General features: G+C 43.7%; 1 protein-coding gene across 3 annotated transcripts in view; it reads right to left on the minus strand.

Annotated features, from left to right (window-relative positions):
- The window catches only part of LOC144592952 (cyclin-dependent kinase 13-like), a 65,526-nt gene that overhangs the window by 10,298 nt on the left and 35,641 nt on the right, over window positions 1-19,587 (minus strand). For 2 of the 3 annotated variants that reach the window (XM_078398321.1, XM_078398320.1), the window contains 2 exons: window positions 14,337-14,468; window positions 9,585-9,784 (listed from right to left, as the gene is read on the minus strand). In XM_078398321.1, the coding sequence (XP_078254447.1) occupies window positions 9,585-9,784; window positions 14,337-14,468 (332 nt within the window). The remainder of the gene's footprint in view (window positions 1-9,584; window positions 9,785-14,336; window positions 14,469-19,587) is intronic. The other variant, XM_078398322.1, reaches the window with a different exon arrangement.

Genomic DNA, 19,587 nt, shown 5'->3' on the forward strand with positions numbered 1-19,587 from the left:
CACGCCTGCCTTTTCACAATTCCATTCTGACAATTATTTCCCAAGAGCCATGTCAACACCTAATTAATTCCAGCATTTTACATTCATTTAGCATTTGGAAAGCATTGATAAATAAATGGTAGTAAAACCCTATTGCAATTTTAACAGCATTCAAGACAGATATATGAAGTAAGTTGAACTTTGAAGTGTCATGGAAAGAGTGGGAAGTAAGCCTAACTTGGGCACGCTTTGGGTTATCTGTTGCAGACCCAGAGTCCAATGACGCCCGTCTCATCAAAACATTCAAACCAGAATTATTTCAAACCTTGATGATTTATTTCATGTAGTTATTTATAAAGTCCTCTTGGACCCACTTGATTTCAAAAGTGTGAGAGAGGTCTTAGTTGAAGCATACAAGATCTTGACAGGTGTACAAGAAGAGGTGCAGATCCTCTTGTGGACGAATTGAGGGCTGGAGATCACGGTTTAAAAATGAGGCAACATTCATTTTCAGACAAGGTGAACTCGTCTTGCTGAATGTTAGAAAATTTACACCATGAAGTCAAGTCAAGTTTATTTGTCACTTGTGACAAAGGTGTCATTCTGCTGATCAGGTCCATACCAGTTTTATGCAAGATCATCCAACCTGTCCTATCCCTCTGCCCTCATCCCAGAGTCATTATCTAGATCCCTTTAGAACAAATCTGAACTTGCCTTCACCGGTAGCAAACTGAAGCATGTCAACACACGCCATTATAAAATCTATTTTCCTTGTTCACTTATAGCCACTTTCATCCGACATTTCCTAAATAACACAGCACAGGAAGAGTAATTTTGGTCCGTGATGTTTGTGCCAAACATAATCTCATGTGATGTAAATTCCCACATAGTTATGTGCCCATCTTAAACGCCACTATCATATCTGCTTCCACCACCACCCCTGGCAGCATGTTCCAGCCACCACCACCACACTGCACAAAACTTTAAACCTTTCCCCTCTGTCCTTAAAGCTATGCTGTATATATTCTTTGACATTTCCACCTTGTGGGGAAAAAGGTTCAGAATGTCTACCCTATCTATCTACCTTGCAGTAGAGGCAGAGAAGCGAGGTTGGAGTGTGAGGTTGGAGTGTAAGGGTGGAGGTGGGGTGCAGGGGCTTTGTAGCCAGTTCCACTGCAAGGCTCCTGAGGGAAGTGGGAGTCAGAGGGCAGGCCCAAAGGAGGGCAATCAAAGAACTTGCACATGCCGCCGAACGGAGCAGTCACTGGCTGTGGCTGAAAAGAAGAGATGCTGTCTGGGCTGCCACGTGACCATCTAGAGGCTAACCATAAGACACACACCCAGGTCTGATCACCCTGCGGTGGGCCTGCCTCGACTGAGGGTGTCTTGTGATAAAAGGCCGAAACACCCAGTGACGTTGAGGTACACAACTGAAGACGTGTCTGAATGGTAGCAACATCACCTAGTGGTCACCCCCAAGAACAACACCAGCCAATTGTAGTGCAAACCTTAGGGATTGTAACATCTCGTCCTACCAATCAATCTAATAGTTTTATGTAGTCTAAATCTAAATCTAAAAAATGTACTTCTATGAGGTATCCTCTCAACCTTTAATGCACCAGAGAAAACAACCTAAGTTTATCCAACAACTTCTTGGAGCTAAAACCCTCTAATCAGACAAGGTTCTGGTAAATCTCTTCTGCACCATCGCCAAAGCATCCACATCCTTCCTGTATTGAGACAACCGGAACTGCACGCAATACTGCAAATACAGCCCAATCAAAATCCTAAAGTTACAACATGATTTCCAAGTTCTTATAATCAATGCCCTGACTATGAAGTCAAGCATACCACGTGTTCCCTTCTCCGTGGATTGTCACCTTGTCGTCAATAGTCAATAGTCGTTTATTTGTTACATACACATAAATGTGTAGTAAAATGAAACATTACCCGCAGTTGAACAATAAGACCAATAAGATTAATCAATAAAAATGCAATAACACATACAATCACAACTAACACCAAACAAAAAGAAACATCCATCACAGTGAGTCTCCTCCAGTCCCTCCTCACTGTGATGGAAGGCCAGAATGTATTTTTCTCTTCCCTGCCGTCTTGTCCCGCGGTCAGGCTGTTGGAGTTGCCACGTCGGGGCGGTCGGGGCTCCCGATATTGAAGCCCCCGCTGGGCGGTGAAAAAAAATCCCGCGGCCTATTTCAGGCCGCGCCGGATGGTGAAAGATCCGTGGCGGGCCGACCCAAGCCCCGCGATTCGGGGCAGACGAACACGTTGCCTCTGCCGCTGCCGGAGCTCCCGATGTCGGCCCCCATCCAGGGGCCTGCGGGCTTCCGACGTCCACGCGGCCCGCGCCGGAGCCTCCGGAGACGAGTCGCAGCCGTTCCCGCAGCATTTGCAGGCAGCCAGCGCCGCAGGTGGTGAGTCCAGACCGCGGGCTCTGCGAACCAGAGACCCAGGTGGTCCCAGGTGCATGGCCGGTGGTAGGCCGCAACGGGAACGGAGACACGGCACAGAACAAAGGTCGCGTCTCCGTTCTGGAGAATGTTACAGTTACAGTTCCCGTTCCCTCCCACCCCCCCCCCAAAACATAACATACAACACTACATCATATTAACACTACAATTGAGACAAAAACAACAAAAAACACAAAAGACAGACGGACTGCAGGCAAGCCGCAGCTTCGTGGTGGAGAAGCTTGTGTGGTCCTGAGATCCTGAGAGCGGTGCCGTCTGGAGCTAAGCTCCTGGGAGGGTCACACCCATGGCGGTAAGGTCGAGGGGAGGTCCCTGACACAGAGCAATCCAACCAAGACCTCAAGGGTGGAACAGGCAAAGGACGATGGCTGACTTTAGTGGAGCGTCACAACAGCTGGGAAGACGGATGAAGGCTGCAGCAGAAGCAAGTCCCGGTCCTCTTGGACTCCATGCTACTGGATCCTGACCCGGATCTGACAAGGACCGTGTGATGGCTATCTGTGCACCAGTCTCCCCACGTTAAACAAAGTCACACACAGGCGTCCTCCGAGAGGACAGTCATACTCGCTTCGAGTGACTGCCGATGATGATATGTGTTCCTTACCAGTCTAACTACTTGTGTTGCCACTTTCAGGGAACTAAGAACTTGTACCTCAAGATCCCTCTGAGAATTAATACTGTTAAAGGTGTTGCCATTAACTGTCTACTTTCACCTTACATTCAAACTCCCATCTAAATTCCTTGGATTAAACAACAACTGTCATTTCTCTCGTCATATCTGTAATTTATCTATATTTTGCCATATCCTTTGACGGCTTTCCTCACTATCCACAACTCCACCTATGTCGAAGTTGTCTGAAATCTTCCTAACTAACCCATCAACATTTATACACCGATCAGCCAAAACATTATGACCACATGCCTAATATGCTGTTGGTCCTCCGTGTGCAGCCCCATACGCAGCAGGGTGCGATGCACTGTGTATTGTGACACATTTCCCCCCGTGACCACCATTAACATTTTCTGTGACTTGTGCCACAGTCGACCTTCTGTCGGTTTGGACCAGACGGGATAGCCTTCGTTGCCCTCGCGCATCGATGAGTCTTTGGCGCCCAACACCCTGACGCCGGTTTGTGGTTTGTTCATCCTCGGACCACTGTCGGTCGGTACTCACCACTGCTGACCGGGAGCACCCCACAAGCCTTGCCGATTCAGAGATGCTCTGACCCAGTCGTCTGGCCATAACAATTTGACCCTTGTCAGAATCGCTCAGGTTTTTACTCCTGCCCATTTCTCCTGCAACCAACGCATCAACTTCAAGAACAGACTGTTCACTTGTTGCCTAATAGATCCCACCCCTGGACAGGTGCCATTGCAACAAGGTAATCAATGTTATTCACTTCGCCTGTCAGTGGTCATAATGTTTTGGCTGATCGGTGTATATATATCACAGATGTCCCTAACACAGATCCCTGCCGAACACCACTGGTTACACATCTCCAGCCAGAATAACATCCTCCCACCACTAATTTGTCCTCCAGGAGTTTTGAATTTAAACTACCAAGTCACTGTGAATATTAATCTTCTGGTTCAGCCTATCGTGAAGACCATCAAATAACTAAAATCCAGCCAGACAACATCAGCTGGCCTCACACCAGTCACCTCCACAAATAACTCTAGTAGGACATGGCCTGCCATGGACAAAACTATGCTGACTGTCCTGAATTATTCCATTCTCCTCCAAATGCGAGTTATACCTATCTTGAGGAATCCTCTCTAATATATAACTTCCCCGCCTCTGACACGAGGTTCGCCAGTCTATATTACATCTACATCGCTTCTTAGACTAAAAAAAAAACATTGGCATATCTTGGGACCTCGTCTGTGGTTAGAGAGGATACAAAGATCTTCCTCAATGCTCCTGCAATCTCCATACTTGCCTCTCAAAATAACCTAGAATAGATTATATCGGGCCCTCGAAATTTAACCACCGTAATGCTTTTCAAAAGACTTGTTGACTCCTCATTAATCTCAAACAGCCCTCACATGTTAGTGTACCCCTCAATGATCTCACTATTCCCTTTGCTGAAAACAGATGCATAGCATCTATTTTGTACTTTAGTTTGCTTTAGTTTATTGTCACGTCCGCCGAGCGAGGTACAATGAAAAGCTTTTGTTGTGTGCAAACCAGTCAGCGGAAAGACAATACATGATTACAATCGAGCCTGTTACAGTGGGATATATGATAGGAGAATAACGTTTAGTGCGAGGTAAAGCCAGCAAAGTCCGATCAAGGATAGATGAGGGTCACCAATGAGGTAGATAGCAGTTCAGGACTGCTCCCTGGTTGTGGTAGGATGCTTCAGTTGCCTGGGAAGAAACTGGCCCTAAATCTGGAGGTGTCCGTTTTCACATTTCTATTCCTTTTGCCTGATGGGAGAGGGGAGAAGAGGGAGTGGCCAGGGTGCGACTCGTCCTTGATTATGCTGCTGGACTTGCAGAGGCAGCTTGAGGTATAAATTGGGTCAATGGAAGGGCCTGCATCTTCTGACTCCAAGCACAAATTCCCACCTTTATCCTTGGCTGGTCCTACCATCTCCCTCATTACCCTCTTGTTTTTAATGTACGTATGAAAAGCTTAGCTCTTGACCCTTCTGCCAGCAGGAGTAAGTTCTATCTATTCTCTGTACCTTTTAACATTTTTTTATATATCTGCATCATATTTCCATACATCACAGAGTATTGTCTGGCTGTCAGGTTAATCCCAACTTCATCCTGTCGCGTGGATGGTGTGGTGGACAGTGATGAAGGTTATGTACCATACCATCTAGATTAACTGGGAAACTGGGCAAACCAGCTGCACAACACTTGTTCGGAAATGTCATAAATGTGACACAAATGTCATAAATGTGACTGTGAAGATACTAATGGTTTACTGAGATGGAATAGACGGTTTCCATTTAAGATTGGGATTTGAAATGTGTTACATGACAGACAAAGGAATAAACGGGTGCAATATAAACATTAGAATTCTGATGGGGCACAAGAGGAGATTTCAATATTTGATTCAATATAAGAAAATGGCACAATTAATCTTGAGCTTCATTCAAATAGGGGCAGAGAGTAGAAGAGCAATGTCAGTGGAGGGGGAAATGATAAGATGCACTTGGCATTGCTTAGAGCCAGCTGTGACTCTGTGGGCCAAGTTGTCTATTTCTATGATACAAGGAAATACGACAGACTCACTAAAATAATTTCAGGTATGTAGAGTTTGAGTTATCTGTACGGCAGGAGAAGATGGCAATGTTCTTAGTAAAGCAAAGATTTCATCTAGTAAGGGAACCAAATAAGTATATTTTAAATGATGCAGGATAGAGTGCAGATAGAAATTGATCCCATTGGCAGTGGTGTCCAGAATTAGGAGACAGAATGAAAATGACTGGCCAATAGTGATTTTTTTAATTTTAAATACATCGAGTGTTTGAGGTAGTCATTGTGGCAATTCATTCACAAACATGCTAATCATGCTGCCTACATTCTCATAAACACCGATGAGCCAAAACATTATGACCACTGACAGGCGAAGTGAATAACATTGATTATCTTGTTACAATGGCACCTGTCAAGGGGTGGGATATATTAGGCAGCAAGTGAACAGTCAGTTCTTGAAGTTGATGTGTTGGATGCAGGAGAAATGGGCAGGAGTAAAGACCTGAGCGACTTTGACAAGGGCCAAATTGTTATGGCCGGACGACAGGGTCGGAACATCTCTGAAACGGCAAGGCTTGTGGTGTGCTACTTGAAGGATCTGCTGCTAATGTTTTGGTGCCAGATACCACAGGACACCTTCAGGGGTCTTGTAGAGTCCATGCCTCGGCGGGTCGACGCTGTTTTAGTGGCACACGGAGGACCAACAGCATATTAGGCAGGTGGTCATAATGTTTTGGCTCATCAGTGTACATGACAAACAACAGGAGACCCAGCACCAATCCCTGTGGCACATCACTGGTCACAGGCCTCGAAAACAACCCATCTCTATAAAGCTGCCTGTTTTAATGTTCCTTTTATTCCCTACCCAAAACATCTTTGACCAAACCTTTGAGCATTGGCCTCAATATCTTTGTCCAACTCAAAGTCTCACTGATTACCTGCTGCCATCCAGTTCAGTGGTTTTACTCGATTCGTAAATAAAATATGACTTTTCACACAAAGGGTGGTGGATGTATGCAACAAGCTGCCAGAGGAGGTAGTTGAGGCTAGGACTATCCCAACTTTTAACGAAACAGTTAGACAGGTACATGGATAGGACAGGTTTGGAGGGATATGGACCAAATGCAGGCAGGTGGGACTAATGTAGCTGGGACATGTTGGCCAGTGTGGGCAAGTTGGGCCGAAGGGGCCGTTTCCACATTATCACTAGGTCTATAAAAAAAGAATTCTAATCTTGTTGGGAATGGACCACGCAGGCAATTCCAGGTATTTATCAGTAAAATCCTGTTCTGCCATTTGGCCCACTAAATTTATTTCTGGCTGATCAAAGAAAACAGCAAAAAGATCAGAATATTAATGTGATCATTAAGTGTAGCACAGAAAATGGCCTATAAGGTGTTTCCGTTCCAAGGGACCTAACATTCTAACTGTGTCAAATTATCCTTCCATTACTTTTTCTCAGGTTTAGTATGCAAAAAGTCCCACAGTCTAACCACCAAGCAACGAGGTTTCTAACTTCCCTTTTTGGATTTATGGCCCGTGTTCTCACGAAGGCCACATATCAAAACATTCATATTTAGCCTATTCATTTATTTTATAATCTCAAACATTACATCATTATCTCCTCTTTTTATATAAATGAGAACTCCATCCTGTTCAGATTAGTGTCGAATGCAAAAATGGGATAACATGGAACTAGTGTGCTGGCAAACAATGGTCGGCATGGACTCGGTAGGCCAAAAGGCCTGTTTCTATGCTGCATTTTATAAACTGTAAAAGTTCATTGTGCAATAATACAATAAGCATGTGTCAGTAGAAAAAAAACATCCCTTTTATAGATTGATGACACATCGAATAAGGAACATAAGGTTGACTTACTCTTCTCTGTATTACCTGAAGAGTTAAAGCTTTTCTTTAAGATAAAATTGTTTTTGTAGGAAGAGAAGGGATTTGCATAAAATAGTCAAATTAGAATCGTTCAGGTAAATTAAAAGCTAGATTGGAGAACGTGGATTCACCACGGATCTGCTAAGTAACGAGTGAAAACTAACAATAAATATGTGCAGTTTTGGTCTCCAAATTTGAGGAAGGACATTCTTGCTATTGAGGGAGTGCAGCGTAGGTTAATGACGTTAATTTCCGGGATGGCGGGACTGTCGTATGTTGAAAGATTGGAGCGACTGGGCTTGTATACACTGGAATTTAGAAGCATGAGAGGGGATCTTATTGAAACATAAGATTATTAAGGAAACATGTTCCTGATGTTGGGAGAGTCCAGAACTAGGGGCCACAGTGTAAGAATAAGGGGTAGGCCATTTAGAACAGAAATGAGGAGAAATGTTTTCACTCGGAGAGTTGCGAATCTGTGGAATTCTCTGCCTCAGAAGGCAGTGGAGGCAAATTCTCTGGATGCTTTCAAGAGAGTTAGATAGAGCTCTTAAAGATAGCAGAGTCAAGGGTTATGGCAAGAAGGCAGGAATGGGGTGCAAATTGTGGATGATCAGCCATGATCACATTGAAAGGCCTACTCCTGCACCTATTGTCTATAAATAGGTTTAAACCAAATCTTTCAGGATTTTGAAATATTGAAACTAGATGGTGAAATCTTGGAAGAATATATTCTTTACCTGCAGTTTCAGGGATGAACTGCAGCTGTGCTCTTCATATGGTGAGTTCTCCTCAAATTCTCTAAAGTAATACATTTTTTTAATGAACAGTCACCAGACTAGTGAAGAGGGATTGAAATATATGTAAGAGTCCTAGTAAACAGCTGGCTTCCAAAATGATTCTACAATCAAGTTAGCAAAACAAAGTGTACACTTGTAATGAATGAAAAGCGAGTTTAAAACAGGCATCTGAAATAAAGTTTAGTGGTCTTTTGAGATGTTTGTTTTCTCATATGGTAAGAAATAGCGTTCAGCCTCTGGGCTTACTTTTCGTCACAGAGTATAAACACAAATAATTGTTTTAATGCCCGTGAAACTTTTTTTTCGGTAAAGAAATTCACGACAAATAAGCAGATAATCTATTTTAAGACTTATATGACATTAGATAAGTGTGGGAAATTAGCTATATGCAAATGAACCAGAATTCTTCACTCAATATACAGAACAATTTTAACGCCTTCCTAAACATACGAGACCTTGATTTACTCGCTAACTTAAACTCCGATTGTGACAATGCAGAACTTGCTTCGCACTGCATTCAGGTGTCAGTATTGATTGTGTATTCAAGTCCTGGATTGGAGCATGAACCCACACCTTTCCAGTTCAGAGGTGTCAGTGCTGCCAAGCTAAAAATCAAGCACATTAACATATTTGCAAATATATAGAGACATGTGGACCAGAAGAGGAGGTTCAGAGTGCACATATTGGGAAAACAGAGTGCATGATGCGAGGGAAAACCGAATAGCAAATGAAGAGGTGACAAAGCTAGATAGCAAGGTAGCCACCAATTAAAAGTATTAGAAGTAGCGGGAAAGAGGACGGCAGTTTGCGGGCATGCACACACATACCTCAGGGGCCAAAGATACAATTGTAAAGATAAAATGGAAACAGGTTGGAAATGAGTAAAGTATCAGGGACCACACATCCAACAGCCAAGGAATAATTAAGTGAATTAAAAGCGAGACATTTTATTGACCAAAGATTTGACTTCAACAGCTCTTTATCTTCGGTGTTAAATGAAACAAACAAGGTGGTCAGTCTGGCACATTATCACCAATGCCACTTAGAGCAGCACGTTCTGTTTTATCTGGAGAAATAAGGCCAAATTTACATTTTGAAGCCTTAAGAACAGAACATGAAAGCAAGCTGAAGGCATATTTGCAGCAGACCCTTTTATTAATGAGCATGCAGCACAAACGAGAAAACAAAGCCAACAGAAAGCAGAGTTATCACTGACCTATTCCTATACTGGAATTGCCCTGAGTTTTATGTTGAGGGAGTTGTAAGCCTTGAGGTGTGCTGTTCCTGCTATCATCCATACTTAAAGCAGAGTCCTTACGAGAAACCTTGGGTGCTGTATCATCGCTAATTCCAGATTGCTTCTGTCTTCTCCGTTTTTTGCTCCATAATTCATGACAATCTTGCCAGTGTGGCAGGCTACAAAGAAATAATATTGATACTATTAATCATTGATACTATAAGCATTGCCCATGCTACAATGTCTTAGCATCTGTGCACCTATCACCATTTAAAACCATTCTTCCTAACCCTTATTTTTTAACTTATCCTCAGGCAACAGGACCACATTACAGATTTACTGCTAACTCCAGTAGTATAAGAAGATAACTGCAGATGCTGGTACAAATCGAAGATATTTATTCACAAAATGCTGGAGTAACTCAGCAGGTCAGGCAGCATCTCGGGAGACGTTTCGGGTCAAGACCCTTCTTCAGACTGAACTCCAGCCAACTGCTAACTCCAGCCAAGAACGAGTCCGGCTCACAGACTTCCATGTTTGTTGCAGATTTTCTCAATTTTATCAAAGATAGGTAAAACGCAGAACACTCAGTCAGGATTGCACAAGTGTCTATATTAACAAACATGATTTACTCAGAATTTCAGTTGAACATTAAATTGCTATTTTTGGCCATTCAATTATTCATGGATAATTTCCATCTCGATTCCATGCATCCACCTTGGTTTCAGTTTATTCTTGACAAACTGAAATCTTACAACCTGAATTGTTTTTTTAATGAAAGACAGCGCTGGGATAACGCAGTGGGGTCAGACAGCATCCCTGGAGAACGTGGACAGGTGATGTTTCAGCATGGGATGCTTCTTCAGGCTGATTGTGGTGGGGGAAGAAAGTTGGGCCTGGAGATTGAAAGTTATTGAAGAGTTGATGGACGTATGAGGTGTCTCAGATGTAGGTTGGAAGGGACTGGATAAGGGAGGATTAGGATGTAAGCAAATGGCCTCCTCCTGCACCTATTGTCTATTGTCCCTGTGATGTCATTATTGACCCAAGGGAATCAATCCACTTGAAGCAGTTGGAGCTGGCAGCCTGAAGACCCTGGAGTGGCCAGAGATCCAGTGAAGGCCATTGGCCTGCGAGTGACCAGGGACATGGCGACGGCCAGGGTCAGCTGCAGCTTCAGTGGCCCCGTCTGTGAATAGCCAGGGAAGTGGTTGCCTCTTCTGATGACGATGGCGACATAGGTCTCAACCGCCTGATGGTCCACCAGTGGGAGAGTCTATGACCAGAGGGCATAGCCTCAGAATAAAAAAGCGTAACTTTAGAAAGGAGATGAGGAAGAATTTCTTTAGTCAGAGGATCGTGAATTTGTGGAATTCATTGCCACAAACAGCTGTAGAGGCCAAGGCATTGGGTATTTTTAAGGCAAAGAATGGCCGATACTTGATTGGTAAGGGTGTCAAGGGTTGTGGGGAGAAGTCAGTTGAGAGGGAAAGATAGATCGGCCATGATTAAATGGCAGAGTAGACTCGATGGGCCGAATGGCCTACTTCTGCTCCTATGATTTATGAACTAATCTTGGATCTGCAGAGCATGTAGTTGGTGAATTCCATTTAACCTGTCCAGCTCCTTGGAACAGTGATAATTTTCAGAGCACTTACTCATTGATTACCAGTGCTGCACTCAGTGCAGTCAGAGCAACAAAAAAGCAAGCATTCATGTGTATTTCTTTGACCAGATGACATGTGCAGTTGATGCAAATCATAAAAATACAAAAGTTATAGTTTGAGCCCATGATCTCCAAGTCTGGCGTAGTAAATCTCTTTTGGATTTTCTCCAATTCCAGTATGTCCATTCTAAAATAACTACCAACTGCGATCCTGGTGTAGCAGCACTGATAATTTGGACAATTGTAACAAAATGTCCATATTTCTCAACACCAATGATCTTACAATAAAGGGTACCCTACCTAACAATTTGCTTGTAACTTTTTATGTGCGCAAGAACAACAAGATCTTCGTACTTTCGTCATCTGAATTATTTCTCTATTTTAAATAAAAACCTCTTTAGATTCCTCTTACTGAAATGTAAAATCTCATTCCCTTATTATATCCCATTTGCCAAGTTTTGATCCACTAATTCAACCCATCTATATCATGTAGCAGATTGCTCACATCCTCAGAGGAACGTGCCCTCCCATCAGTTTTTGTGTCATCAGCAAACATACATTAGCAAATTTGCAGATGATACTAAGCTGGGGGGTAGTGTGAATTGTGAGGAAGATGCAAAAAGGCTGCAGGGTGACTTGGACAGGTTGTGTGAGTGGGCGGATACATGGCAGATGCAGTTTAATGTAGATAAGTGTGAGGTTATTCACTTTGGAAGTAAGAATAGAAAGGCAGATTATTATCTGAATGGTGTCAAGTTAGGAAGAGGGGATGTTCAACGAGATCTGGGTGTCCTAGTGCATCAGTCACTGAAAGGAAGCATGCAGTTACAGCAGGCAGTGAAGAAAGCCAATGGAATGTTGGCCTTCATAACAAGAGGAGTTGAGTATAGGAGCAAAGAGGTCCTTCTACAGTTGTACCGGGCCCTGGTGAGATCGCACCTGGAGTACTGTGTGCAGTTTTGGTCTCCAAATTTGAGGAAGGATATTCTTGCTATTGAGGGCGTGCAGCGTAGGTTCACTAGGTTAATTCCCGGAATGGCGGGACTGTCGTATGTTGAAAGGCTGGAGCAATTAGGCTTGTATACACTGGAATTTAGAAGGATGAGGGGGGATCTTATTGAAACATATAAGATAATTAGGGGATTGGACACAGAGGCAGGAAACATGTTCCCAATGTTGGGGGAAGACCACAACAAGGGGCCACAGTTTAAGAATAAGGGGTAGGCCATTTAGAACGGAGATGAGGAAGAACTTTTTCAGTCAGAGAGTGGTGAAGGTGTGGAATTCTCTGCCTCAGAAGGCAGTGGAGGCCAGTTCGTTGGATGCTTTCAAGAGAGAGCTAGATAGAGCTCTTAAGGATAGCGGAGTGAGGGGGTATGGGGAGAAGGCAGGAACGGGGTACTGATTGAGAGTGATCAGCCATGATCGCATTGAATGGCGGTGGTGCTGGCTCGAAGGGCTGAATGGCCTACTCCTGCACCTATTGTCTATTGTCTATTATCGCCTCCAGATTACTATAAATCATAAAGAACCAATTTTAAAGAACTCGACTGATCATCCCCTTCTAACTTGAAAAAGACCTGCTAATTTCACTTCCACGTTATAACCAATTTTCAACCGTACCAATGTATTTCTCCTGATACCAAATGATCTTATCTTAGCTTTCATGTGGTATCTTATCAATTGCCTTCTGGAAATCCAAATTCATTACATATACAGTTGTCCCTTTATTGATTCTGCTTGAACATTAGCAAATTTATCAAATATGATTTAGCATTCATAAAACTATACTGATTTGATTACATTACTAATAGACTATCTATTTCTTCCTTGATTCTGAAATGCAGTATTTTGCCAACAGATGTTAAACTAACAGGCCTACTAAGTTACATACATTTTGTCATCCTGTTTTCTAGATCAATTTTCTTGATCGTTTTCCAATCCGCTGGTAAACTTCTGGATTTGGCACATCATATTTTATCCCAATCCTCCATTTATTTCCCTATTCTCACACACACTTCCCATTCAATTCACTCCCATAATTCTCCTACGACCTACATTTAGCAGTAGCAAATTCACCTGGTACATCTGTGGGGGGGGGGGGGGGGGGGGGGGGGGGAGAATGAAGAAACTCAGTGATCACAGGGAAAACTGCAAATATGCAAAACTCAGTGATCACAGGGAAAACTGCAAATATGCAAAACTTCATGTCAGATCAAGCCTGCATCGCTGGAGCTGTGGAATGAGCGTTGAGTTTAGTCAGAGGAACCAGAGTGTTGCTCTGACTTAACCCGCTCCCTACAAAAGTGAAGTCCTGCATGCAGAGTTTACATCATTAATGAAATGGCGGGAGGCTTTGGTGAGTGTGTAGAAGATGTTTTCCAGGACACGACGCTGCCTGAGATTAGAAGGTATTAGCTATTAGGAGAGGTTGGACAAACTTGGATAATTTTCTCTGGAGCATCGGAGGCCAAGGGGAGACCTGATAGAAGATCAGAAAATTACAAGGAGCACTAATAAGGTAGACAGGCAGAATCTCCCCACCCGAGTAGAAATTTTAAATATGAGAGGGTGAGAGGGGGAATTTTTAAACGTGTGCGGGGCAAAAAAATTTAATGCACCGAAAGCGATAGCTGCCTGGAAGGTGGTGAAAGCAAATACTCGTGGCATTTAATCAGCTTTTAGATAGGCACATCAATATGTAGGGAATGGAGGGATATGGATCACATTTAGGCAGAAGGAATTATATTAATTTGGCATCATGTTCGGTGCAGACATAGTGGGCCAAAATTCCTGTTCCTGTACTGCACTGTTTTATGTTGTATTATTTCTTTAAAGATACCAAGAATAATCATAATCATCTTTTCCACACAACTGCAGATTGGGTTGATGAGAATCCAGTAACTTCCATCTAGAATTGCAATCTCTAGCAAGAGTGATTAAAATGTAGCCACCAAGAGACAATTAACTAGATAGGCTTTGATTTCAGCTCACCCCCCACCACTACCCCAAGCTAGGAATTTAAATGCAAGAACCTAATATAATCAGGCTGCAAAATGACTTACTCAGGTGGAGGCATTTTTGTAGGATCAACCTCCCTCAGGAAGTCAGACTGAAGAGCATGTTCTGCAGTGCAGCGTTTACTGGGATCCAGAGCTAACATGTGATCAAAGAGATCCAGAGCAGTTGCTGGAATACTGAAAGCATAAACAGTAAAGTTTAAAAAACAAACCAACTTCATCTGTGAAAAAAAATCAGACTAAATTCACTAATTAAAGATACTTTTAAATTTCCTTTCACATAACTTTAATTTTACAATCACCTGAAATTATAACAGGTATAACAGGTATAACAGAGCTTTATTTGTCGTTCGGTACCGAAGTACCGAACGAAACTACATAGCAGTCATAGAAAAAAAAAAAGAAGAAAAAAAAAAAGAACACAAGACACATAACCCCAACACAAACGTCCATCACAGTGACTCCAAACACCCCCTCACTGTGATGGAGGCAACAAAACTTCCACTCTCTTCCCCACGCCCACGGACAGACAGCTCGTCCCCGACCGACCCGCACAGTCCCCGCACCGGGCGCTGAAACGTCCCGCGGCCGAACCGGGCGATGAAAGGCCCGCGACCAAGCCTTGCACAGCTAAGTCCCGTGGTCGAGCCGCACCGGGTGATGTCAAGTCCGCAGCCGAGCCGCACCAGCGATGAAAAGCCCCGCAGCCGAGCTGCGCCGGGCGATGTTAAGCCCCGCGGCCGAGCCGCACCGGGCGATGTTAAGTCCCGCAGCCGAGCCGCACCAGCGGTGAAAAGTCCCGCAGCCGAGCTGCACCGGGCGATGTTAAGCCCCTCAGCCGAGCTGCACCGGGCACTGTTAAGTCCAGCGGCCAAGCCGCACCGGGATGTTAAGTCCCGCGGCCAAGCCGCACCGGGATGTAAAGTCCAGCGGCCGAGCCGCAGCGGGCGATGTTAGGCCCCGCAGCCGAGCCGCACCCCGCGCCATGAGGAAGAGAAAAGTTCCCCCCCCCCCCCCCACCCACACCACCACCCCCTCCCACACATACACAACCAAAAAATATATATAAAAACCATCCCAACACCGACACACAACAAAAAAAGGGGGAAAAAAAGACGGACAGACTGCTAGTCAGCCGCTGCCGAAATTAAAAGCAATACAAACATTCTGAAATAGGATTCAAACTTTGAGTGCAACACATTTTCAAAACATGGAGAGTATCATGGAAGCCACATGCATGAACCCACATCAATTAAATCCAACACCCAGGAGACTTCTCTCGTAACTGGGGGGGGGGGGGGGGGGGTTAGGCTTAGGAGTACAGAAGTTTACAAAAGATGTCACTGCAAGCAGCCTGCTGAGAAGGCCATTGAATAAATATGTGCAATATTTCCAGCAGATGGTGCATAAACAGTGAATGTGTGAACACCCGAAGACCACAGGTTTGGGTCTGTCTGGAATTGTAACAGATTTATTTTTCGAAAGTTGGCAAATTAAGAAATGAAGATTCCAACTTTATAAACTAGATCTTTATCAGCAACACCTTGGCTTTGGACAGTAGCTCTGCAACTCACAAAAGTAAAGGCCCAAAATATCCCCCCCCCCCCCGGAGAGAAAATATCTTAAATATTCAAATATAGAACATAATTTATTAAGGTTGGGCTAATTTGGGGCAGGTTAGCCAACAGGCAGGCGAGCGAGGTAAAAAAAAAAAAGAGGAAAAGAGCCGAGCGCTTGCGTGAGGCGTACAACAGGGTCAAAAAATTGGAGAATCTTTGAAAATTTACATACAAAATTACCAGTTTCACGCCTCTTTTAGTGCATTTCAAAGTAAAAACAGACATTACAAAATAATGTGAATATGTCACTGTATATTAATAACATTTTGAAGTAAATTCGCACATTAATTGATAATCAGCCCAAAAAAGTGGTAATTGGCTTTTCTGCTGTGTTTCATATTTTAACCCTATGGTAATTAATTTAATTATATAATCTTGCACTTAAATTTAATATCTACTCATTACAGTTCCACCACTGATTTTCTGGCACTCTTGGTTCAAGAGTTTTGCTGGTTTATCCAGCTGGCCAAGGATGTCGGCTATGGGGATAGATGTGCTGGCTCCAGTTGGGCTGGAGTTCCAGAGCCCCGGCTGCAGGTTGCAAATTCAACCCACCGATCGGCCTTGGAAGTCCCGATGAGGTCGAGATTGGCTGCCTTGCCCAGCCTAGGTGCCACATTTTCGGGGAGACTTCCAGGCGCGGGGGATTTCTTGCAGAACCCCTAACGACCTCTAGTGGAACCCTATTGTTCATTACAAGTCTCTACATCGTTTTTTTCCCCTTTAAAGTGGAAAACGCGGAAATCATGCAAAAAGCGCGGAAAATGGATTTTAAAAACGCAGAAATCCACGGAAACGCGGAGAATTCACATGCCCGAGCCAAGCACTGAAGAGACAAATTAAAAGACAAGAGACAAAAGGAGGTTGTGCTTAGATATTCACATGACATTCTGTTTACAAGGGTTTGGGGATTTTTTTCTCACTGTTGAGTGCAAAGATAGCAGATGCTAAAAGTAAGGCGTCACAAGGGACTGAATAAGGGCGATCAACCAAAACATTGTCTGTCCATTCCGTCCACAGATGCTGCCTGACCCGCTGAGTTACTCCAGCACTGTGTTTTACTGACAACTTGTTATTCAGACACTTATGGCTCTGGATAGTCTAACTGCTTGAAGTTCCACAACTAAAAAGAGACCACATAAAAAGGGTCAACCAAAGAACTGTCCCTCTAAGGGGACAAATATTTCAGCTCGAGATCATGTCCTTCATAAAATCAGAAATTTATAGCATTGACATTATTTAGCCTACTGCCCATGCTATTAAAGATCATTGACTTTCAAGGAATATATTTATGATAACCTGTATAGATTTCTCAGTTTCACAAGTCATCATTCATTTTCCTTTGTACCACAGGAAACAACTGCAGCCTAGCCAATCTTCAGGCAGGATGATAATTCTTCAGCCTTTACAATATGCTCATTAAACTCATCTGAATGCCTTCCAATGTCATCACATCATTTGAGGTCGGGTGACCAGAACTGTACACAGTACGTTGGCTTAGTTTTAGCACAATATATCATGGCTTTTGTATTTTATGCTTTGGAAAATGAAACAAGCTGCTACTTATCATCCAGGTAACGTATCAGGTTATATTTGAAATCTAAGCCTACACTTTTTAAGAACCATGAAGTACACTGTGCATTCAGAAGACACAAACAATCTCCCAGGTGTACTAGAGGACAGAGGATCTAGGGGGGTAGAGGAACTGAAAGAAATTTGCATTAGGCAAGAAATAGTATTGGGTAGACTGAAAGTTGATAAATCCCCAGGGCCTGATGGTCTGCATCCCAGGGTACTCAGGGAAATGGCTCTAGAAATAGTGGACGAATTGGTGTTCATTTTTCAATGTTCAATAGATTCAGGATCAGTTCCTGTGGATTGGAGGATAGCTAATGTTACCCCACTTTTCAAGAAAAGAGCGAGAGAGAAAACAGGGAATTACAGACCAGTTAGCCTGGTGGTGGGGAACATGCTGGAGTCAATTATTAAAGAGCTAATAACAGTGTATTTGGATAGCAGTAAAAGTATAAGTCCAAGTCAGCATGGATTTATGAAAGGGAATTCATGCTTGACTAATCTTCGGAAATTTTTTGAGGATGTGACAAGTAAAATGGATGAAGGGGAGCCAGTGGATGCAGTGTATCTAGACCTTCAGAAAGCCTTTGATAAGGTCCCACACGGGAGATTGGTTTGCAGGGCGGCACAGCGGTAGAGTTGCTGCCTTACAGCGAATGCAGTGCCGGAGACTCGGGTTCGATCCTGACTACGGGCGCCGTCTGTACGGAGTTTGTACGTTCTCCTCGTGACCTGCATGGGTTTTCTCCGAGATCTTCCGTTTCCTCCCACACTCCAAAGACGTACAGGTATGTAGGTTAATTGGCTGGGTAAAATGTAAAAATTGTTCCTAGTGTGTGAAGGCAGGAAGCAAAGTGTAGGAGTAAACGGGTCCTTTTCAAAATGACAGGCAGTGGCGAGTGGAGTGCCGCAAGGCTCGGTGTTGGGGCCGCAACTGTTTACCATATATATTAATGATTTGGATGAAGGAATTAGAAGTAACACTAGCAAGTTTGCAGATGATACAAAGCTGGTTGGCAGTGTGAACTGCGAAGAGGATGTTAGGAGGTTGCAGGATGACCTGGACAGGTTGAGTGAGTGGGCTGATGCGTGGCAGATGCAGTTTAATATAGATAAATGAGAGATTATCCACTTCGGGGGCAAAAAAAAAAAGAGGCAGATTATTATCTCAATGGTGTCAGGTTAGGTAAGGGGAAAGTGCAGCGAGACCTGGGTGTCCTTGTACACCAGTCACTGAAAGTTGGCGTGCAGGTACAGCAGGCAGTGAAGAAAGCTAATGGTATGTTGGCCTTCATAACAAGAGGATTTCAGTATCGGAGTAAAGAGGTTCTTCTGCAGTTGTATAGGGCCCTGGTAAGACGACATCTGGAGTATTGTGTACAGTTTTGGTCTCCTAATTTGAGGAAGGACGTCTTTGTAATTGAGGCAGTGCAGCATTGGTTTACAAGATTGATCCCTGGGATGGCGGGACTGTCATACGAGGAAAGATTGAAAAGACTGGACTTGTATTCACTGGAGCTTAGAAGGATGAGAGGGGATCTTATAGAGACATATAAAATTATAAAAGGACTGGACAAGCTAGATGCAGGAAAAATGTTCCCAATGTTGGATGAGTCCAGAACCAGGGGCCACAGTCTTAGAATAAATGGGAGGCCATTTAAAACTGAGGTGGGGAACCTTTTTCACCCAGAGAGCTGTAAATTTGTGGAATTCTCTGCCGCAGAGGGCAGTGGAGGCCAAATCACTGGATGAATTTAAGAGAGATAGAGCTCTGGTGACTAGTGGAATCAAGGGGTATGGGGAAAGGTTGGGCACAAGTTACTGATTGTGGGTGATCAGCTATGATCACAATGAATGGCGGCGCTGGCTCGAAGGGCCGAATGGCCTCCTCCTGCACCTATCTTCTATGTTAATCACATTAGCATTTTAACAATGTGCTATATCTAAAACATGATTCCCATTCAGTATTTCAAAAAATGGGAGGGGCAAAGAAAGTTAGCTCTGCAGATTCTCTGTACTTTAAAAAAAAAAAATTCCCCTCAAGCAACAAGAGATAATTTTCTTGATCCTGCCTGCCTACGCTGTGGCTTTTAAACCAGAAT

This window comes from Rhinoraja longicauda, chromosome 4 (assembly GCF_053455715.1).
Source record: "Rhinoraja longicauda isolate Sanriku21f chromosome 4, sRhiLon1.1, whole genome shotgun sequence".
Lineage (NCBI taxonomy): Eukaryota > Metazoa > Chordata > Chondrichthyes > Rajiformes > Arhynchobatidae > Rhinoraja > Rhinoraja longicauda.